General features: G+C 45.2%; 1 protein-coding gene across 1 annotated transcript in view; it reads left to right on the forward strand.

Moving 5' to 3' along the window:
* Window positions 1–15,670: 15,670 nt before the first annotated feature.
* PRDM15 (PR/SET domain 15) overlaps window positions 15,671–24,941 on the forward strand; it is a 178,289-nt gene continuing 169,018 nt past the window's right edge. Inside the window, exons 1-6 of the mRNA XM_075333299.1 lie at window positions 15,671–15,751; window positions 20,807–20,852; window positions 21,227–21,320; window positions 22,458–22,611; window positions 22,828–23,080; window positions 23,546–23,671. Of these exons, the coding sequence (XP_075189414.1) occupies window positions 20,816–20,852; window positions 21,227–21,320; window positions 22,458–22,611; window positions 22,828–23,080; window positions 23,546–23,671 (664 nt within the window). The 5' untranslated portion in view covers window positions 15,671–15,751; window positions 20,807–20,815. The remainder of the gene's footprint in view (window positions 15,752–20,806; window positions 20,853–21,226; window positions 21,321–22,457; window positions 22,612–22,827; window positions 23,081–23,545; window positions 23,672–24,941) is intronic.

Genomic DNA, 24,941 nt, shown 5'->3' on the forward strand with positions numbered 1-24,941 from the left:
ATGTATATATATATATATATATATATATATATATATATATGTATATATATGTGTATATATATATGTATTATATATATATATATATATATGTATGTGTATATATATATATATATATATATGTATGTGTATATATATATATATATGTATGTGTATATATATATATATGTATGTGTGTATATATATATATATGTATGTGTATATATATATATATATGTATATATATGTGTATATATATATATATATGTATATATATGTATGTATATATATATGTATATATATATGTATGTATATATATGTATATATATATATATATATATATGTATATATATATGTATATATGTATATATATATATATATATATATGTATATATATATATATATATGTATATATATATATATATATATATATATGTATATATATATATATGTATATATATATATATATATATATATATATGTATATATATATATATATAGGTATATATGTGTATATATATGTATATATATGTGTATATATATATATGTATATATATGTGTGTATATATATATATATGTATATATATGTATATATATATATATATATATATATATATATATATATATACATACAGTCAGGGCCAGAAATATTTGGACAGTGACACAAGTTTTGTTATTTTAGCTGTTTACAAAAACATGTTCAGAAATACAATTATATATATAATATGGGCTGAAAGTGCACACTCCCAGCTGCAATATGAGAGTTTTCACATCCAAATCGGAGAAAGGGTTTAGGAATCATAGCTCTGTAATGCATAGCCTCCTCTTTTTCAAGGGACCAAAAGTAATTGGACAAGGGACTCTAAGGGCTGCAATTAACTCTGAAGGCATCTCCCTCATTAACCTGTAATCAATGAAGCAGTTAAAAGGTCTGGGGTTGATTACAGGTGTGTGGTTTTGCATTTGGAAGCTGTTGCTGTGACCAGACAACATGCGGTCTAAGGAACTCTCAATTGAGGTGAAGCAGAACATCCTGAGGCTGAAAAAAAAGAAAAAATCCATCAGAGAGATAGCAGACATGCTTGGAGTAGCAAAATCAACAGTCGGGTACATTCTGAGAAAAAAGGAATTGACTGGTGAGCTTGGGAACTCAAAAAGGCCTGGGTGTCCACGGATGACAACAGTGGTGCATGATCGCCGCATACTTTCTTTGGTGAAGAAGAACCCGTTCACAACATCAACTGAAGTCCAGAACACTCTCAGTGAAGTAGGTGTATCTGTCTCTAAGTCAACAGTAAAGAGAAGACTCCATGAAAGTAAATACAAAGGGTTCACATCTAGATGCAAACCATTCATCAATTCCAAAAATAGACAGGCCAGAGTTAAATTTGCTGAAAAACACCTCATGAAGCCAGCTCAGTTCTGGAAAAGTATTCTATGGACAGATGAGACCAAGATCAACCTGTACCAGAATGATGGGAAGAAAAAAGTTTGGAGAAGAAAGGGAACGGCACATGATCCAAGGCACACCACATCCTCTGTAAAACATGGTGGAGGCAACGTGATGGCATGGGCATGCATGGCTTTCAATGGCACTGGGTCACTTGTGTTTATTGATAACATAACAGCAGACAAGAGTAGCCGGATGAATTCTGAAGTGTACCGGGATATACTTTCAGCCCAGATTCAGCCAAATGCCGCAAAGTTGATCGGACGGCGCTTCATAGTACAGATGGACAATGACCGCAAGCATACAGCCAAAGCTACCCAGGAGTTCATGAGTGCAAAAAAGTGGAACCTTCTGCAATGGCCAAGTCAATCCCCAGATCTTAACCCAATTGAGCATGCATTTCACTTGCTCAAATCCAGACTTAAGACGGAAAGACCCACAAACAAGCAAGACCTGAAGGCTGCGGCTGTAAAGGCCTGGCAAAGCATTAAGAAGGAGGAAACCCAGCGTTTGGTGATGTCCATGGGTTCCAGACTTAAGGCAGTGATTGCCTCCAAAGGATTCGCAACAAAATATTGAAAATAAAAATATTTTGTTTGGGTTTGGTTTATTTGTCCAATTACTTTTGACCTCCTAAATTGTGGAGTGTTTGTAAAGAAATGTGTACAATTCCTACAATTTCTATCAGATATTTTTGTTGAAACCTTCAAATTAAACGTTACAATCTGCACTTGAATTCTGTTGTAGAGGTTTCATTTCAAATCCAATGTGGTGGCATGCAGAGCCCAACTCGCGAAAATTGTGTCACTGTCCAAATATTTCTGGACCTAACTGTACATACATACATACATACATACATACAAGTGTGTGTATTTATTTAGTCATGGCCAAAGCTGATGGCATCCTTGAAATTGTTTCCAGAAAATTAAGTATTTCTCCCAGAAAATAATTGCAATCACATGTTTTGTTGTACATGTTTATTTCCTTTGTGTGTATTGGGAAAACACAAAAAAAGCAGAGAGAAAAACATAATTTTACACAAAACCCCAAACTTGTTGGCACCTTTCCAAAATTATGGGTAAACAACTTAATTTCAAGAGGTGTGGGCAATATGAAAATCACAGCTGAAAACAGATAAAAAGGGGAGAAGTTGACTTAGTCTTTGCATTGTGTGTCTTACACTAAGCATGGAGAACAGAAAGAGAAGAAGAGAACTGTCTGAGGTCTTGAGAATCAAAATTGTTGAAAAAGATTAACAATTTCAAGGTTACAAGTCCATCTCCAGAAATCTTGATTTTGCTTTGTCCACAGTGGGCAACATAATCAAAAGGTTTTCAACCTGTGGCACATCATTCTACTGTTTACCAAAAATGGAATGAGGCCTTCAAAGAAAAGAACACAGGACCTACAGTCATAAATAGTAGAGGCTCAAAGATGTTTCGGGTTGTTTTTCTGTCTCTGGCTCTTGGTGCCTTGACTGTGTGCAAGACACCATGAAATCTGAATATACCAATGTCAGAAAGCTGGGTGTGCATCCTAGATCAGGGGTCTTCCAGCAGGACAATGACCCCCAAACACTTCAAGAAGCCCCCAGAAATGGATGGAAACAAAGTGCTGGAGAGTTCTGAAGCGGCAGCAATGAGTCTGGATCTAAATCCCATTGACACCTGTGGAGAGATCTTAAAATTGCTGTTGGGAGAAGACGTCTTCAGATATGAGAGACATGGAGCCATTTATAAAGAAGAGTCCAAAATTCCAGGTGAGAGGAGGAATAAGCTTGTGATGGTTATAGGAGGCGACTGATTGCAGGGATTTATTCCAAAGGGAAAAGGGCGAGAACCAAATATTAAAAGGAGGGGGGCAACAATTTTGTCCGGCCCATTTTCGTGGTTTTGTGTGAAATAATGGCCAATTTTCCTTTTTATTCTCATTTTTTTGTGTTCTATGTTCAATCTATTTTTATTGTAAACATATCATATTATACATGTACAGCATGTGAAACTGAATGACTGACATGTCAAACTTTTTATAAATTGCATAGTAAAGAAATCATGTTTTCTCAATCTGTCTCGATCTCAATTTGACCGAATAGTGAACACTTTACAACTATAGTCCTCAAATTTTTTTGTGTTCTAATACACACAAAGGAAATAAACGTGTAATCGCAATAATTTTCTAGGAGAAATACCGTACTTCATTGTCTGGAACAATTTAAAGGGTGCCAACACTTTTGGCCATGACTGTGTGTGTGTGTATGTGTGTATGTATGTATGTATGTATATATATATATATATATATATATACATATATATATATATATATATAAAAATAAATATATAAATATATATAATATATGTATATATATATATATATATATATATATATATATATATATATATATATATATATAAAAATATATATATATAAATATATATATATATAAATATATATATCTATATGTATATATATATATATATATATAAAAATATACATATATAAAAGAATATATATATATATATAAAAATATACATATATATATAAAAGAATATATATAAATAAAACATATATGTATAAAATATATATATATATATATATATATATATATATATATATATATATATACATACATACATACACACAAAATCCATTAATCTATCAGTCCTGGTGTGGAAATAGAGGGATTTTTCCAGCATTTTTTCACAATATACCGTATTACATGTGTAAGAACTTTTTTAAGAAACATTAAAGAGAAAGTGTCAGTGTTGCCCGTAGCAACCATGCAGCTTGCTTTTTGTTTGGTTGCTATGGGGAACTAACTTTATTTTTATTCATAGCAACCAAATAGTGACTTTTATTTAATCATTTTAAACAGGGTTGCCCATAGCAACCAATCGGATTACGTTTTTTAATTGACCTATTTTGGGTGACTACTATCTATGCGGCTGCCATTATAGCCTCCAGACGTGTTAATCACTGTTAGGCCTCTGTATACCCGGTCTCCCCCTCAAAGATTGTACGTCGAAGGGGCAGGACTTAATATTTGGGGGGGCACTGTAACAAAGGTACTGGGCAATTCTACCCATCTACCCCGCCCCAACCCCCCAGCCGTGTACCAAAGCACTGCCTATAGCCCTTTAGCGATCCTGTCTGCACTTTAAAATGGCGGCTGCATGACGACCTGCCCTTCCTTCCCGTATACCCCATAGCGACGCTTATCCTGCCGCCTGGACACAGCCATGTATGACATCACTGAACCTACAGCACTTTTTCCACACAAAATGGCCGCCTCCATGCCGAGGAAATGTAATTTACACAGAATGGTCTGTGGGAAATATTCCATAACCAACTGGACTTTGAGGTTGGGATGGTCTGCCATTTTGGTTTTTTTAGGAATTTCCTGACCTCGTTGTGTTGAAGAGAAACAGATATTGTCCTATACGGTCTGTAAATGTAAAATCTGGACACTTTGTGATATATTTTTATTATTTTTTGGGGTGTTTTTTTACTTTTTGCCACCTTGCTGACAATTTCCAGTTGGCAACAGGAGCTTCTTTTGTTTATTTCTACCCTAAATTTTTTTTTTTACACCTCACGGTGATGTGAAACCATCAGCAAGGTGTTTCCACCCTGGAATTGACAATTTTTATGAAGAAGAAAAAAATGCTATTTAAAATAACCCCTAAAAAGCCAAATTTAGAAGTCCACAAAACACGGTTCCGAGTACGGACTGCGATTTGTGGACAGACCGCGGACCACCAGAGTCAAACGCAGGGTCAGGTTCGGAGACCCTCAGTCTGTCCCAAAATACTGGTCCGTGCTGAAACCGTGATATACGAAAACAGTCATGCTGATGGTTTCCACATCGATTTTTTTTTTTTTTTTTTTTAGTCAGTTTAGTGCAGAAAACACATAAAAAGTAATAAAGATATAAAAGCGACGCAAGATTTTACATTATCGGAGCCAATGTTAGTCCAAAGGAAAAGCTTCTCTTCGAGGATCCACACGCGGAGCCGGAAGCTGCGTCACTACTATATATATTTTCTTAAAGAAGCATTTCTAGATTTTTTTTTTTTTCTTTGGGGTGGTGTGGGGTGAGGGTGATTAATCTGTGAAAAAAAAAAATTGTGTGTGATTGTACCCTCGATCTGTAGGAATTTTGGCATCTATGCAGCAAGTGCGCATACACATTGAATGCGGCGCAAATGAAGGATTCCTGTCACTTTAAGGGGAACTCCATCCAAACTGGTCTCCTGAAATCATAGTACAAGTGAGCTAACAATTGCGGGTTCAGACTAAAAAAAAAGAAAAAAAAAGTTTAACCCCTTCACAACCTAGGACTTATATATACGTCCTTGGTCTCCTCCCTCTGGTTACCGCAGGCTCACGCCATATTCATCCCCGAATGTGTGCTGATCTGATCGGCAATCAGGCATGGGTGGATCGGAGAGTGGAGATCCACCCGTGCCTGTTAACCCCTTAGATTGCGCTGTCAAAATTTGACAGCGCGATCTAACGCTCTCCAGTGGGGACTGCACTGTTCCCCGCCGCCATTGGAAGCCCTGTGACATGATCAATGGGCGCCAATGGGTTGCTATCACAGCGTGGGGTCAGAGGATGTGGATCAGACTGAGGATGATGAGCGATCGGACTGCGCAGTCATAAACTTCCCTTGGGGGGGGGTTTATTGACAATTGTCAATACCCAACAAGTTCATTGACAATATCCATTGTTATGAATGGGCATTGTGTAATACCTCATTTCTCCTGCGGGGGAGCTGCAGGGAAATTGAATATTTTTGCCAAGTTGGCCACATCACAGCTGATCATTGGGGATCCCAACACTGGTAATTTTTTTTTTCGTGCTCATCAGCACATATTTTTTCATGCAATAAGCTCATTGTCATTTTTTTTATAATTTATTATTACTTTTTTCCTTTTTTTTTTGTTTTATTTTCTATTTATTTATTTTTTTTAAAGTGACAGGAACTCAATAATTTTGCCCGCCATGTGGTAACGCATTCAATGTGTACGTGCATTAACGCGTCAGTCTGGCGCCTCTGTAGTGATTGACGCATGAATGAATGAGGAGTGAAGTGTATTCATAAAAGAAAACAAAAATAAATAAAAAAAAAAAAAAAAAAAGCGGGTATCGACTTCTGGAAACAAAAAGAAGAAGAAAAAAATTAAACACTGATTAACCCCTCAGCTGCTGGCACTCGACGGACTTCTCAGGCGGACAACGAAGGGGTTAACTGTCCTGCTGTGTAAACTCTCTTTGCCGCGGCCGCATTAATAGCCATATGAATCGATTATGCAAAAATTCTAATGTACATGATCTAATATTTAATGCCGTATTACTATAGGAAATGTCTATTTTTTTTTTCCCTTCGAGTTTACATTTGAAGTCTGCAAAGGATTTTTATTTTATTCTATATCCGTTTCTAACGTTATCGCTCATTCTCTCATTATTAAGATTATAAATTGTATATGTTCTGTATTAAAAGGAAAAAAAAAATCTTCACGGCTCAGCGTGTTCTCTTGAATTAGAAACAGAAAAGGTCTTTTTTTTTTCTTTTTAGAACTATTTATCATTTTGTAGATTTTTTTTACTATGGTATTTATTTTTTAGTTAATTTCTATTATATTTATAGTTTATTTTTCTATTGCTATTTTTACTATTCTATAAAACATATACAGCTGCACACTGAAATGCTAACAATGAACAAGGGCACTCTGGCATTGCATTACTGCTATAGGAATATTTGAAAACAGATACTTAAGTTATGTATTGGCCTTTTTTTTTCTGTATTTTTTTTTATTACATTACTATTTGTTTTTCATTTTTTTTACTTTTTCATTTATTTTTTTACAATTTATTTTTTCTTGTTTTAATTTATTATATACGGTGTATATATATATATGTATTATTCATAGTTTATTATATTGTTGCTAGTGATGAGCAAGCTCAACAATGCTCGGGTGCTCGCTACTCGTAACTAGTGATGAGCGGGCACTACCATGCTCGGGTGCTCTGTACTAGTAACTAGTGATGAGCAGGCACTACCATGCTTGGTACACGTAACTAGTGATGAGCGGGCACTACCATGCTCGGGTGCTCTGTACTAGTAACTAGTGAGGAGCGAGCATTACCATGCTTGGTACACGTAACTAGTGATGAGCGGGCACTACCATGCTCGGGTGCTCTGTACTAGTAACTAGTGAGGAGCGAGCATTACCATGCTTGGTACACGTAACTAGTGATGAGCGGGCACTACCATGCTCGGGTGCTCTGTACTAGTAACTAGTGATGAGCGCGCATTACCATGCTTGGTACACGTAACTAGTGATGAGTGAGCACTGCCATGCTCGGTACATGTAACTAGTGATGAGCGGGCACTACCATGCTTGGGTGCTCGTAACTAGTGATGAGCGAGCACTACCATGCTCGGTACATGTAACTAGTGATGAGCGGGCACTACCATGCTCGGGTGCTGAGTACTCATAACTAGTGATGAGCGGGCACTACCATGCTCAGGTGCTTGGTACTCGTAACTAGTAATGAGCGGGCACTACCATGCTCAGTACTCGTAACTAGTGATGAGCGGACACTACCATGCTCAGGTACTCACTACTCGTAACTAGTGAGGAGCGGGCACTACCATGCTCTGGTGCTCGGTACTCGTAACTAGTGATAAGCGGGCACTACCATGCTCAGTAGTCGTAACTAGTGATGAGCGGGCACTACCACGCTCGGGTGCTCTGTACTCGTAACTAGTGATGCGTAAGCACAAGCTCACAAGGATTTAATTCCAATAAGGAGTTAAATCCTCAGCTTGTAATTTTTTAGTCACGGTAAATGGGTGATTAAGCAATTCCTTCAATTCAGCCACCTGTGTCCATTGACCTTCATTTAGGGTTGCTTGAGGGTTCACCAGGGTTTAGGGGTTCTGGCAGCAATAACCAATTTCCTCACTTTTCCAATCAGATTTCCAGCATGTCCCTCTTGCAGACTCTTATTGCCAGCTGCAGCGTGTGCACAACACAGCGCATGTGATGAATATGAGGGCTGCTTCTCTCTTGCGAGTTTCTCGCAGTAGAGCAATGTGAGAAAATCTCGCATTGGAATCGGACACGTTAGTGAATGATTCAGCTCTCATCTGCGATTTTTTTCTCAGTCCAAATCGGACTGAGAAAAAAATCGCAGCATGCTGCTTTTTTGCGAGTTTCTACTGCGAGTTTCTCCAATGCAAGTCTATGGGAGCGTGTAAAAAATCGGATGTCACGGGACGGCATTCACACCATCCTAGCGACATGCGATTTTCTAAATACATTTCTCGCATGTTTCCTAAAATACTGGAAACGAGCGATGTCTCACAATGTCTGTCAATCACTATTCTCTGTCAGTCGGTCTCTCCCTCTCGGTCTCTATTCTCTCTCTGTCGGTCGGTCACTATCTCTGTCCCTCTCTCACAGTCTGTCGGTCATTTTCCCCTCCTCTCTCATACTCACCGTTCCCCGATCCCCGGCGCGGCGCTGCACGGCATTCACACTGCTGCGGCGGCTTTTACTATTTTGAAAAAGCCGGCCGCTCATTAAACAAACTCGTATTCCCTGCTTTCCCCACCCACAGGCGCCTATGATTGGTTACAGTGAGACACGCCCCCACGCTGAGTGACAGGTGTCACACTGCACCCAATCACAGCAGCCGGTGGGCGGGTCTATACTGTGCAGTGAAATAAATAAATAATTAAAAAAAATGGCGTGCGGTCCCCCCCAATTTTAATGCCAGCCAGATAAAGCCATACGGCTGAAGTCTGGTATTCTCAGGATGGGGAGCCCCACGTTATGAGGAGCCCCCCACCCTAACAATATCAGTCAGCAGCCGCCCAGAATTGCCGCATACATTATATGCGACAGTTCTGGGACTGTACCCGGCTCTTCCCGATTTGCCCTGGTGCGTTGGCAAATCGGGGTAATAAGGAGTTAATGGCGGCCCATAGCTGCCACTAAATCCTAGATTAATCATGTCAGGCGTCTATGAGACACCCTCCATGATTAATCTGTAAGTTACAGTAAATAAACACACACACACATGAAAAAATCCTTTATTAGAAATAAAAAACACAAACACATTCCCTCATTACCAATTTAATAAGCCCCAAAAAGCCCTCCATGTCCAGCGTAATCCACAGACCTCCAGCGTCGCTTCCAGCATGAAGGTGACAGGAGCTGCAGAAGACACCGCCGCTCCGGTCACCTCCAAGCAGCAACTGAGGTGAGTAGCGCGATCAGCTGAGCTGTCACTGAGGTTAATCGCGGCCACCGCTGGATCCTCCAACAGTGACAGCTCAGCCGATCGCGCTACTCACCTCAGTTGCTGCGTGGAGGTGACAGGAGCGGCGGTGTCTTCTGCAGCTCCGGTCACCTCCATGCAGCAGCGCTGGAAGCGACGCTGGAGGTCCGTGGAGTACGCCGGACATGGAGGGTTTGTCGGGGGTTAAAAAATTGGTAATGAGGGAATGTGTTTGTGTTTTTTATTTCTAATAAAGGATTTTTTCATGTGTGTGTGTTTATTTACTGTAACTTACAGATTAATCATGGAGGGTGTCTCATAGACGCCTGACATGATTAATCTAGGATTTAGTGGCAGCTATGGGCTGCGATTAACTCATTATTACCCCGATTTGCCAACGCACCAGGGCAAATCGGGAAGAGCCGGGTACAGTCCCAGAACTGTCGCATATAATGTATGCGGCAATTCTGGGCGGCTGTTGGCTGATATTGTTAGGCTGGGGGGCTCCCCATAACGTGGAGCTCCCCATGCTGAGAATACCAGCCTTCAGCCGTATGGCTTTATCTGGCTGGTATTAAAATTGGGGGGGACCGCACGCCATTTTTTTTAATTATTTAATTATTTATTTCACTGCACAGTATAGACCCGCCCACCGGCTGCTGTGATTGGGTGCAGTGTGACACCTGTCACTCAGCGTGGGGGCGTGTCTCACTGCAACCAATCATAGGCGCCGGTGGGCGGGGAAAGCAGGGAATACGAGATTGTTTAATGAGCGGCCGGCTTTTTCAAAATAGTAAAAGCCGCCGCAGCAGTGTGAATGCCGTGCAGCGCCGCGCCGCGCCGGGGATCGGTGAGTATGAGAGAGGGCTGCTAACTTCAGTCACTCGGGGGATTAGTGGTCACCGGTGAGCCCTTCACTGGTGACCGCTAATCAGGACGCGGCACAGACAGAGCCACGGCATGACAATGAAGTCGGGGAAAGTTAACCAGAGTTCATTCTGACAGTGCGGCTCTGTCTGTGTCTGCTGTCATCTGCCGTTCAGCTCAAAATACATGGCTGTCTGTGTCTGCTGTCAGCGGCCATGTAGCAGAGCTGAATGGCAGATGACATAGTAAAAAATACGCATTACACACGCATTACACACGCTAGTAAAATCTCAGAAATAGCATCGCACTTGCGTTGCACTCTGACCTAACGTGAACTAAAATCAGCCGAGTATTTTTCAGCCCAGTCGGACCGATTTTACTCGCATAGATGTGTTTCCACCCTGAAAGTGTTTTGAAGCAGATTCATCAAGATCATCTAATCCTAAAGTATCAGTATTTTGCTGTTCTTCTGTTGTAATATCCGTTTGTTCCTCAGTTACATGAGCAGCGCTGTGGCTCCATCTCACACATACTGAATCCTACATGTTCTTCTAGCTGTTATTCATTACTCTCATTCATCAGTGTAATTGTACTTATGTTTAAAGCATTGTCCGCTACAATGGCAAGAACCTGTTCTTTGAGTTTGTAATCTTGCAGAACTTTTTCCACTAAGGCCTGGAGAAACTGGAGGCCTCAAAAACAGATCCTCACAGAGAATGAGCAGTCAGTTTGTGGCATTTTTCTAATCTGCTTTTGCTATTGAAAGCATTATTTATCAGCTCAAAAACCTTTCAGGTGATGCGGTTTTTTAAAAAGCCGATCTGCTTTTGGAGCTGAAAAACGTATGCTCAAGAAACGCAGCAAAAACGCTGAGTGTGAATGCAGCCTTAGATCAGGACTAGAACAGCCATTTATAGGACATTTCATAACTTTCCCAAATTCCTATGAAAAAAAATTCAGTACACTCTGCATTGCACGCTGGACCCAATTTATTATATATTGTCGGAGTTGGTGCATTTTATACCGACTCCACCAAAATGAACACAGACGCCGACTCCACAGCCCTGCCTGTAACATATTTCTCTATAATGGTCTTTCTAATCTCCTGAGACAACTCTCCATTTAGCCTTCCTTGCTCCATGTTCATTGCAATACACACAATGATACCAAACAGCACAACGACTACTTTTCACCCTATAAATAGGCACTGAATAAGCTCAAGTGATGCTAATTACTTGACACACCTTAGTTTCACATGTCTCTATGAGCAAATCATTTTGAGTATTTTCTAGGGGAGCCATCATTTTGTCCAGACCATTTTCATTAGTTTACTTCAGCTAATAGCCAAGCACAGCGGCCTCTGTGACTTCAGCGCTGCAGACAATAACCGAGCACAAGGGCCGCCGTGACGTCAGCGCTGCAGACAATAACCGAGCACAGTGGCCTCCATGACGTCAGCGCTGCAGACAATAACCGAGCACAGTGGCCTTCGTGACGTCAGCACTGCAGGCAATAACCAAGCACAAGGGCCGCCGTGACGTCAGCACTGCAGGCAATAACCGAGCACAGGGGCCGCCGTGACGTCAGCACTGCAGGCAATAACCGAGCACAGGGGCCGCCGTGATGTCAGCACTGCAGGCAATAACCGAGCACAGGGGCCGCCGTGACATCAGCGCTGCAGGCAATAACCGAACACAAGGGCCATCATGACGTCAGCGCTGCAGACAATAACCGAGCACAGGGGCCGCCGTGACATCAGCGCTGCAGGCAATAACCGAGCACAGGGGCCGCCGTGACATCAGCGCTGCAGGCAATAACCGAGCACAGGGGCCGCTGTGACATCAGCGCTGCAGACAATAACCGAGCACAGGGGCCGCCGTGACGTCAGCGCTGCAGACAATAAACGAGCACAGGGGCCGCCGTGACATCAGCACTGCAGGCAATAACCGAGCACAGGGGCCGCCGTGACGTCAGCGCTGCAGGCAATAACCGAACACAAGGGCCATCATGACGTCAGCGCTGCAGACAATAACCGAGCACAGGGGCCGCCGTGACATCAGCGCTGCAGGCAATAAACGAGCACAGGGGCCGCCGTGACATCAGCGCTGCAGGCAATAACCGAGCACAGGGGCCGCCGTGACGTCAGCGCTGCAGACAATAACCGAGCACAGGGGCCGCCGTGACGTCAGCACTGCAGGCAATAACCGAGCACAGGGGCCGCCGTGACGTCAGCGCTGCAGGCAATAACCGAACACAAGGGCCGTCATGACGTCAGCACTGCAGGCAATAACCGAGCACAGGGGCCGCCGTGACGTCAGCGCTGCAGACAATAACCGAGCACAGGGGCCGCCGTGACATCAGCGCTGCAGGCAATAACCGAACACAAGGGCCGTCATGACGTCAGCGCTGCAGACAATAACCGAGCACAAGGGCCGCCGTGACATCAGTGCTGCAGGCAATATACGAGCACAGGGGCCGCCGTGACATCAGCGCTGCAGGCAATAACCGAGCACAGGGGCCGCCGTGACATCAGCGCTGCAGGCAATAACCGAGCACAGGGGCCTTCGTGACGTCAGCGCTGCAGACAATAACCGAGCACAAGGGCCGCCGTGACGTCAGCGCTGCAGGCAATAACCGAGCACAGGGCCGCCGTGATGTCAGCGCTGCAGGCAATAAACGGGCACAGGGGCCGCCGTGACGTCAGCGCTGCAGGCAATAAACGAGCACAGGGGCCGCCGTGACGTCAGCGCTGCAGGCAATAAACGAGCACAGGGGCCGCCGTGACGTCAGCGCTGCAGACAATAACCGAGCACAGGGGCCGCCGTGACGTCAGCGCTGCAGACAATAACCGAGCACAGGGGCCGCCGTGATGTCAGCGCTGCAGACAATAACCGAGCACAGGGGCCGCCGTGATGTCAGCGCTGCAGACAATAACCGAGCACAGGGCCGCCGTGATGTCAGCGCTGCAGGCAATAACCGAGCACAGGGCCGCCGTGATGTCAGCGCTGCAGGCAATAAATGGGCACAGGGGCCGCCGTGACGTCAGCGCTGCAGGCAATAACCGAGCACAGGGGCCGCCGTGACATCAGCGCTGCAGGCAATAACCGAGCACAGGGGCCGCCGTGACATCAGCGCTGCAGACAATAACCGAGCACAGGGGCCGCCGTGACATCAGCGCTGCAGACAATAACCGAGCACAGGGGCCGCCGTGACATCAGCGCTGCAGGCAATAACCGAGCACAGGGGCCGCCGTGACATCAGCGCTGCAGACAATAACCGAGCACAGGTGCCGCCGTGACGTCAGCGCTGCAGACAATAACCGAGCACAAGGGCCGCCGTGACGTCAGCGCTGCAGGCAATAACCGAGCACAGGGCCGCCGTGATGTCAGCGCTGCAGGCAATAAACGGGCACAGGGGCCGCCGTGACGTCAGCGCTGCAGGCAATAAACGAGCACAGGGGCCGCCGTGACGTCAGCGCTGCAGGCAATAAACGAGCACAGGGGCCACCGTGACGTCAGCGCTGCAGACAATAACTGAGCACAGGGGCCGCCGTGACGTCAGCGCTGCAGACAATAACCGAGCACAGGGGCCGCCGTGATGTCAGCGCTGCAGCCAATAACCGAGCACAAGGGCCGCCGTGATGTCAGCGCTGCAGACAATAACCGAGCACAGGGGCCGCCGTGACGTCAGCGCTGCAGACAATAACTGAGCACAGGGGCCGCCGTGACGTCAGCGCTGCAGACAATAACCGAGCACAGGGGCCGCCGTGATGTCAGCGCTGCAGACAATAACCGAGCACAGGTGCCACTGTGACGTTAGCGCTGCAGCCAATAACCGAGCACAGGGGCCTTCGTGACGTCAGCGCTGCAGACAATAACCGAGCACAGGGGCCGCCGTGACGTCAGCGCTGCAGGCAATAAACGAGCACAGGGGCCGCCGTGACGTCAGCGCTGCAGACAATAACCGAGCACAGGGGCCGCCGTGATGTCAGCGCTGCAGACAATAACCGAGCACAGGGCCGCCGTGATGTCAGCACTGCAGGCAATAACCGAGCACAGGGCCGCCGTGATGTCAGCGCTGCAGGCAATAAACGGGCACAGGGGCCGCCGTGACGTCAGCGCTGCAGGCAATAAACGAGCACAGGGGCCGCCGTGACGTCAGCGCTGCAGGCAATAAACGAGCACAGGGGCCGCCGTGACGTCAGCGCTGCAGACAATAACCGAGCACAGGGGCCGCCGTGACGTCAGCGCTGCAGACAATAACCGAGCACAGGGGCCGCCGTGACGTCAGCGCTGCAGACAATAACCGAGCACAGGGGCCGCCGTGACGTCAGCGCTGCAGACAATAACCGAGCACAGGGGCCGCCGTGACGTCAGCGCTGCAGACAATAACCGAGCACAGGGGCCGCCGTGACGTCAGCGCTGCAGACAATAACCGAGCACAGGGGCCGCCGTGACGTCAGCGCTGCAGACAATAACCGAGCACAGGGGCCGCCGTGATGTCAGCGCTGCAGACAATAACCGAGCACAGGGCCGCCGTGATGTCAGCGCTGCAGACAATAACCGAGCACAGGGGCCGCCGTGACGTCAGCGCTGCAGACAATAACCGAGCACAGGGGCCGCCGTGACGTAAGCGCTGCAGACAATAACCGAGCACAGGGGCCGCCGTGACGTCAGCGCTGCAGGCAATAACCGAGCACAGGGGCCACCGTGACGTCAGCGCTGCAGGCAATAACCGAGCACAGGGGCCGCCGTGACGTCAGCGCTGCAGACAATAACCGAGCACAGACAATGTCAGTCACTGGGTAGAAAGTTACAGGTCTCATGGGGGGAAAAAAAAAAAGTTAAATCTGTCTGACAACCCTGCAGGGAGCTGCATTATTGGTTATGCTGGGTGTCAGACTGCACCAGGACTTCGATGAAATCACTAATATAAAGGCAGAGCAGAGTCCAGCCTCATCACGTGACCCTCGTTATACGGCGCTGCCTGCACATAATCAGCGCACATACTGCAGGAAAAAGGCGCCGGGCGCGCATCAGCTATAAAAACTACACCTCCCGGCAGGCTTTGCGCGCAGACGAGCGCCGCTTCCGGTCCTGCGCGATTTCCGGAACGGATCGGAACCCGGAGTCTGGATTCGGTTCCCACCCCTCCCCCCTGGAGCAGGTACCGGGAGCAGGTGGGTGGGTGGGTGACAGGGAGGGGGGAGAGGTGCGAGTCCGGCCGGGGGGTGCGGGAGAGGCCGGCGGGATGGAGGCCGCGGTGTGCGCTCCCCCCGCTCCAGCTGCCAGGCCGCCTGGTCTTTGTTGCAGCAGCCGGAGGGGGCGGCTTCTCCCCGCAGCTCCGGGATCACAGGCAAAACCCGGCTGCACGGCCGATCCCGGAACCTGCGTGCACCCCGGTGTACCGGCCCCCGACACGGGCAGCATCGCGACATGTGCGGGCGGAGTGTGCCGACAAGGCACGATAATGCACGCCTATGTCACGATCTGGAGGTCGGGATAATGGCTCCTCATGTGCACTTGCTGTCAGTGAATGGAGCAAAGGCCGCGCTTACCGCAGCGTCTGCACGGGGCGCCACCGTCCCGCATGGCTTCTGTTCCTTTTTTTTTATTTCTCATCTTTTGGGGGTTTTTTTTTTCTTTTTTTTGAGGTTTCTGTTCCCTTTTTTTTATTTTTCTTATTGCTTTTTTTTTTCTTTATTTGGGTCATGGGTTCATAATTTCATTTTGTGCAAATTAAAATTGTAGGAATAATTTTATTTATATATATATATATATATATATATATATATATATATATATATATATATATATATATATATATATATTTTGGCTTTGAAAAAAAGAGCAAAAAAAATTAAAAAAAAATTATATATATAATTTTTTTTAATTTTTTTTGCTCTTTTTTTCAAAGCCAAAATTTGCACATTCCCCTACAACGCTGCAAAAACATCTGCGCAAGACGTTAATAGAAAAAAAATAATAAAGTTGACCTCTTTTGGGGGGTGGGAACTGTACGTTTATTGTGTGTTGGTTTTTTTTAATTTTTGTCTTTGGTCTCTTCTTTCAAAGCACAAAGTTGCACACTCCTATGATGCTGAAAAAAACCATCTGCGCAACAAAATAATGTAAAATTAAAAAAAAAAAAAGAGTTTGCGACTTCTTGAAAAGGCAGAAATAATAGGGCTAAGAACGCACTTTGCGTTGTGCTACTTGTAGTTCTAAACGCACGTTTTGGGCTTAATTGATTTGAACAAAGTTGCCTTTTTCCCGACTTTAGCGCTGAAAACGCATGCATATTTACCGCGTTTTAGATGCGTTTTCAGCGCTTTTTACCTGCTTTTTCACAGATGTGTTTTGAACATCAAGACACTGCTAAATAAAGTTTAAACAGTCAAACAGAATGAAAAAAAGGATCAAATCTATATTAATGGGAAAAATAATGAAAATAGATATATTTCATAAAAAATACATTTTAACGCTAAAATAGCAATAAATGCATATTTTTCTTAAATTTAATTGTCGGACTATGTGTGTGTGTAAAGGGACATATCAAATCATTATTTTGATGTCCAAAACGCATGTTTTCTGCCCATAAAAAGCAGGTAAAACGCAGGAATTTGCAGGAATCTTGGTTTTTGCCATTTCTCATTGACTCCAATGTTAGCAAAACGCACCCAAAATGGCAAAAACAACTGACATGCTGCTTCTTTGAACGCATGGTTTTTGCACAAAATATGCAAATTAAACGCAGCGTTTAGAAACGCAAAGTGCGGTCTGAAAATCGCCATTTTCCATTGACTTTGCTGAAAAATCAAAACGCAAGCATTTTGGCATGAAAAAGGTGCTTCTGAAAACGGACCAAAAAAACGCAGCTGAAACGCAAAGTGGGGTCTTAGCCTAAATCTCCCCCTCCCAAAAAAAAAAAAAAAAAATAATTTGTGGGTGTTTTTTTTTTATTTTTTTGTTGTCTCCTCTTTCAAAGTAAAAGTTGTACATTTTGCTACAAGGTTGCAAAAATCAAAACAATCTGCTTTAGTACAAAATAATTAAAAAAAAAAAAAAAGTTTGCGATTTTTTTTTTTTTTTTTTTTTTAAAAGCTGCAAATGATGATTAGTCTAAAAACAAAAAAAAAAATGGGTGAAAGATAGAAAATATCTGTGCGCGTTTTTTTATTCTCAAGAACATTCTTTCTGCAGAATTTCTTGAGAAAAAGAATGTGCAGGTCACTTCTTTTCTGCAGGTACCTGCATTTTTGTGCCAAAGATAATGGTAAAAAAACCCCGCAGGGACCAACCTGTGGAAATAATGCATCAAAAACGCACCAAAAAAGCGGTAAAAACATATGCGGTTTTCGGTGCGTTATTGGTGCGCTTTTTGAACGCAAGTGCGCTAATCTTTCAGACTCAAGAAATTTCTTGAGAAAAATCCTTTTTCTAGTGCACACAGGGCCTTATAGTGTTTTTCAGGCGGGTTTTGCAGCAAGATCTGTGTGAAAAAAGACATCATATGCCCATACCTTCAATAGGAAAGATCTCTGACATATTTTGGACCATTTTGCCATCGTGTTTTTGCTTAAACGAAAAACACCAAAAAAAACCGCTGTCAGTTATTTTATTGAGTGGACAAAATGCTGAGTGCAAAGATGTCACAAAAACCCCCTAAATTACTGAAAAAGTTCAGGGGAAAAAGCTGGCAGCCCCTAATGGATACGCCCCCAGTTTTCTCAATTAGCAGTGTTTTTTTTGTTTTTTGTTTTTTTTTGTGTTTTTTTTTTTATGTTCGGCAACTTCCCTCAAGAGTGAACATGTTACTACTTTTAACCGATCCGGGGTGTCCGGACCTTAAGTTAAAACAAGACTGAATGTGCGCAGAGACCTACGTTAAATTTTTTTTTTCAGATTTTAAGGCGTCCCTTTCTATTTCTGTCTATTTTTAATTTTTTTTTTTTAATTTTACAGGAGGATCTGCCTGAAAAAGATGATGTGCGCTCATACCCAGTGACTATGTGCACATGGAGACTTTTTGCTGAGTTTTCGGAGCAGAAACTGGACAGAAAATCCCAAGATTTTGAATGCTTGAGAGATTTGGAAAGTTTCCATTCAGTTTCTGCTCCAGAAAACCTCCGTGTGCACATAGCCCTAGTGGCCTAATCCACATGCATCTTCCCGGCTTAGGTTTCCCGGTGCTCTTTAATAAGCAATATGGCCTCTGCATGAACTCCCAGATTACAGCCTTTGAGGCTGGTTTCAGACGTCCATGTTTTAGGTACGTGTGACATCTGTTTTTAACACGGATGTCACACGTACCCATGTTACCCTATTGTGTGCTCTCACACGGACCGTGTGGCCCCGCTATTTCACACGGAGACGTGTCCGGTTTTTCTCCAGCAGCACGGGTGTCACACGGACCACACACTGATGTGATCCGTGTGACATCAGTGTGACACAGACCGGAGAAAACACGGGTTTTTAAATAAAAAGATTTTCTATATTTACCTGTATCCAGCGATGCGGTCTCTGGCTCTGCTGCCTCCCGCTCCTGATCCCCGCTCATTATTTTCATTGATTATTCACTGCAGTGAGCAGCTGAGAGCAGGGGCATCGCAGGAGACCGCACTGCCAAGGACAGCATGGCTGGGGACATCACTAGTGACAGGTGAGTATCCTGCCAGCACTGTGTGTACAGGGACGTCCAGGAGGACATTGGATTTCCCAATGAACTCTGATGACCTCCTGATGACACCTCTGCAACAATTGCGTTACAGCGAGTGTCACAATGGTGACCTCCAGGGGTTCATGAGTTCATTGGGAACCCTGATGAGTCTCTGGATGTCACTGCACAAACTGCTGTATACTCACCTGTCACCGGCGATGTCCCCAGCCATGCTGTCCTCGGCTGTGCTGTACCCAGCCTGTCCCCGCGATGCTCCAGCTTCCAGATCCTCAGGCAGTGAAGAATCAATGAAAATAATGAGCAGGGATCAGGAGTAGGAGGCAGCAGAGCCGAAGACAGCATCGCTGGATACAGGTACATATAGAACATCTTTTCATTAGAGACACGTGTTTTACCCGGTACGTGTCACACGTATGACACACGTATGACCATAACCACGCGTGTGACTGGTACCTGATTAAACACGGACGTCTGAAACCAGCCTTAGTGTTTCAATTCACTGACAACAAGCAGAAATTTGAGAAAATAAAGTTAAACTAAAGAAAAAAAACAACACTGATGCAATATAATGTTTTCCCATCAGTTGTGCGGGATCTTTCTGTTAGCTCGATCTGGGGCTATGGCGGCTTGATAGAGGGCTATATTAGTACCATAATGTGGGGAATATCCAATTTGGCCACATTATCGCGAGCTAATATTGCGATATACACTAAAATATTATCTAAACTAGATCCCGTTTATATCAGGGCCTAACACCTTGGCTGCACCACTGATAATGTCTTCTTTCTGTCAGCTGTTGTCATGGTGGCCATATGTGAATCCGCCATGACTGTCTACATCCCAACAGTCTGATAACAGTGGTGACTTGAGTATTCACAAGGACCTCTGTACATTTTGAGACTTGGTTTGGTTGCCATGATAATCTCCCAGTACTACAGCCTCAGGCTTCGGGCCTGTAACTTGGAGTGATCCAGTGTCAGATGTTGTCATGGTGACCCTGTGTGAATCCGCCATGACTGTTTATATCCCCCCAGTCTGATAACAGTGGTGACTTGAGTATTCACGAGGACCTCTGTACATTTCGGGATTCGTCTTGGTTGCCATGAGAACCTTGCAGTACTGCAGCCTCAGGCTTCGGGCCTGTAACTTCAAGTCAACATATCTCTGCCTAGAAATATGATATCATGGAGCCATTTTCACATTATTAATGTTCCTCACACAATCTTTCAGACAATTCTAGCTGTCTGGCCCCATGTTTTTTGGTAGATTACCCTACGTTTGTACCTCATAGCTTTTGAAATATAGGAAAGATGGATGCATAGAAATGGCGCCCCTAGGGACGCCTCTTAGTGTTTCCACAGGGTACAATTCAGTTTTCATGTCCCAACATACCACCCTCCCACATACGGGATGATTTGTTCCCCCATCAGTGAAACGCCCCAACGTACACATAGGATCCAACATGGCCGACAGTGTTTCCAGTCAGACAGCTACTTCTTGTCTCGGATATGTAATCTGTGCTCTTTTATGTCTTCTCTCTAGGTGTGCGCGATGGCACAAGGCAGGATGGAGGACTCTGTGTTTATATGTAAGTGTTGTCAGCTGCAGTTTTGTTGAGACCACCCCGACCCACTATTTTTGGGGGGATACCGAAGGATTGGCTTACATAGCTCCCACTGAAATCAATAATAAAACTTTTGGCAGGTCAATTTCCATTCTTTGGTCTCCTCCACCTTGACAGCACTGTTATATTCTGCAGAATTTTTTTAGTGTATATGCCCCTATTTGATCATCTGCACATTGTGTATTGTCCTGTAGGGAAAAAAAAATCCCATTTACCAAAAATGTGATAGACAGCGCCACTACTGTACACAGGTTGTGTCTGGTATTGCAACCAAGCTGCAATATCACTCAACATCTGTTAGTAGAGGAAGGCAGCCATGTTTTGTGTCTTGTTTGCAGGGTGTGAGGACTGTGCCCAGTACCATGACTCTGAGTGTCCGGAGCTCGGCCCGGTGGTGACGGTCCAGGACTCCTTTGTGCTGAGCAGGGCAAGGTGCGTACGATGGGAGGGAGTCTATACTGTGGTCCCCTACAACCTACACCCCCACAGCTGTTCCATCAATTTCCCCACGTATTCTTGGGGATACCATTCAAAGGGATATTCCCAACTATCACACATTTGATGGCATAGGCTAGACAGATGGATGTGGCCCACTCCCAATGGGAGAATTGGGGGTCCCCACCTATGTGATTGTTAGGGGACCTAATGTGATGGGTGGTTGGTGGGTTATCATGCCCCCATCTGGGTGGAATGGCTGTTTGACCTTCACTCGAATGGTGGTCTCCGCCTGTGTGATCGTTAGGGGGCTCCATGTGATGGGTGGTTGGCAGGCTCTCATGTCCATGTCTGGGTGGAATGATGATTGGGTCATCACACCCCATTCAGGGTCTCCACCTTTGGGATCGTTAGAGGGCCCATTGTAATGGGTGGTTGGAGAGTACTCCTGCTTCTGTCTGGGTGTAATGGAGTTTGGACCACCGCACACCATTGATGGTCTTCGCCTATGTGATCGTTACGGGGCCCAATGTAATGGGTGGTTGGTGGGCTCTCATGCCCCTGTCTGGTTGGATTGAAGGTTAGACCACCCCACCCCATTGGGGGTCTCCACTTGTGTGATCGTTAGAGGGCCCAACGTAATGGGTGGTTGGTGAGTACTCATGCCTCTGTCTGGGTGTAGTGGGGGTTGGACCACCGCACCACATTGGGGGGGGGGCTCCACCTCTGTGTTTGTTAGGGGGCCCAATGTGATTGATTGGTGAGCTCTCATGCTTCTATCTGAGTGGAGTGACGGATGGACCACCGAAACCCATTAGGGGTTTCCGCCTATGTGATCGTTAGAGTACCCCATCTGATGGATGGTTGGCTGGCTCTCATGCCCCGGTCTGAGTGGAATGGCGATTGGTCCACAACCAATGGCAGATTTGTGGGGCACCGCATATGTGATCGTTAGGGGGCCTAATGTGATGGGTGGTTGGCGGACCACTGCACCCCAGTGAATACTCGCGCACACACTTACTAACGCTCCATTTGCTGCTTGTACCTTCCCCCCCCCCCACCACCACCCTACCCCTGTTCTGGCAATCGCTGATCTAACAGTTGTGAGGCTGCTAATGCCTCCTCTATCTTCAGGTCATCACTTCCCACAAGTCTGGAGATCAAGTACATCGGAGACAACGCAGAGGGGGTGTTTGCGGTCACCCCACTTGTCAAACGCACCCAGTTTGGTCCATTTGAATGTAAAAGAGCCGAAAAGCTAGACAAAGATCCAGTCTTTCCACTCAAGGTAAAACTTCAACTTCTCCTCCTCCTTCTTCCCCCCCCACCCCTCTTGCAGCATGCTATGGAAATCTGCAGCTGCATCTCCCTCCTCCCTCGCCTTCGTATCCTGTATACTGTTTTACTGCAGATTCATTTTTTGGCGGCTGAGGGGATTTAGAAGTGTTTTACAAGAGGTAATTGGAGACTACGGACTTCTGGAATTGACTATTTTTCATTTCAGGTGTTCCAAAAAGATGGTCTGGTTGTGGTGTTCGATACCTCCAGCGAGGATGAATGTAACTGGATGATGCTGGTCCGGCCGGCTTCAGATTTCACCCATCAGAACCTTACGGCGTTCCAGCACGGTAACGACATCTACTTCACTACCTCTCGCGATATCGCAGCCGGTACGGAGCTACGAGTGTGGTACGCGGCCTTCTATGCAAGGAAGATGGAGAAGCCTTTGTTGAAGCCTCCTCTGACATCTCTCAATGGTAAATCAATACCAGGCGCGCTGCGTGCCAATATTCTTGTAGTTTAATTACCAGCTCAGCTCCGCTACGTCTGGGTTACATGTGACCTGTAGTGATTGGGCTCTGGAGCTGCACCCGTTCCATATACCGCGGGTGCCCAATCACTCCTGATTAACCCCATTAGATTCCTCTGTCCATAGCAAATGCAGCATCGAAGGGGTTAGACAGAATGACGCCCCATGGTGAGCAGACGATTTTGGGGGGTTGGCATGGCAGCTCGAGGCAATCAGTAAATGCACTACGATGATTAAAGTGGTCGTCAATGTGCTTTATCTATTGAGGGAGGGGAAAAAAAACCCTTAAATTTGCTGGTAGGGGTTATGATCGTTTTTGTGCCGATCTTCACCGGCTGATCCGCCGTCCCACCTGTTCTTATAGAAGGCGTTCATTCCTTCAGATTTTCTCACTCCTCTTCTCTTCTCGCAGAGGTGGGATTTTTGGCGTCTGAACCTGAGAAAGAAGTCGGCTTGACCTCAACGACATCCAACCAGCTGGCCTCCATGACCTCCAAGAAGATGAAGATCGTCCGTCCGCCGGCAGCGTTCACGTCAGGTAACCTGTCAATCAGCAAGGCGTGCAGTGATGTTCTGCAGCAGCAGAGACAGAGGGCTGTATAATGCAAAGTACAGCTGCTGGAGAACCTCTTTGATTTTCTATGGAGAAGCCATTTTTCCCACTTAATTACTGCGGGAAGAGATGAGTGGTGTCTATGTAGTGCCGCTTATCTCTGTGTAATCCGGTCCTGAAATTTGCATTACAAGTTCTTCCTGTAAAAAGTGTGTGTGTGTGTGTGTATATATGTATATATATATATGTGTGTATATATATATATATATATATATATATATATATATATATATATATATATATATATATATATATATATATATATATATATATATATATATATATATATATATATATATATATATATATATATATATATATATATATATATATATATATATATATATATATATATATATATATATATATATATATATAATTTTATAAATATATCTCATTTTTATTATATACACACACCTAGTTTTTGTGTGTGTGTGTGTGTGTAATAAAAATTATTATTTCTTCGGCGCTCTATTGGGAGACCCAGACGATTGGGTGTATAGCACTGCCTCCGGAGGCCACACAAAGCAATTACACTAAAAAGTGTAAGGCCCCTCCCCTTCTGGCTATACACCCCCAGTGGGATCACTGGCTCACCAGTTTTCTGCTTTGTGCGAATGAGGTCAGACATCCACGCATAGCTCCACTGTTTGTAGTCAGCAGTAGCTGCTGGCTCTATCGGATGGAAGAAAAGAGGGCCCATATAGGGCCCCCAGCATGCTCCCTTCTCACCCGTGATGGTGCTTGTAAGGTTGAGGTACCTATTGCTGGTACGGAGGCTGGAGCCCACATGCTGTTTTCCTTCCACATCCCCCTGAGGGGCTCTGTGGAAGTGGGATCCTGCCGGCCCCCAAGCCCTGGGGCCGGGCTCCATCCACAGACCCATATAACCTGCTGGATTGGGAGCGGGAGTGCCGTTCAGGGACATGGCCCTGCAACTTCAGGTACTCTGTGTCCCCGGCAAGCACGGACACTCTCAGGGCTTGCTGAGCGTTATAGTGCGCCGGGGACAGTGGCGCTGTACGCTGGGGGTTAGGTCACTGCAGCTTTGCTGAGTGACGATTGTGTTTTGGGAACTACTGCGCCGACCGCTCCTGGAGCGGCGGCGCAGCTGCGACTTGTAGTGCGCCGGGGGCTTGGTGCCGACCGCGCTTGTACGGCGGCGGCGTTTTTAACTTTAGCCCCCGGCTTCTGC

The sequence above is a fragment of the Anomaloglossus baeobatrachus genome, chromosome 2 (genome assembly GCF_048569485.1).
Source record: "Anomaloglossus baeobatrachus isolate aAnoBae1 chromosome 2, aAnoBae1.hap1, whole genome shotgun sequence".
NCBI lineage: Eukaryota > Metazoa > Chordata > Amphibia > Anura > Aromobatidae > Anomaloglossus > Anomaloglossus baeobatrachus.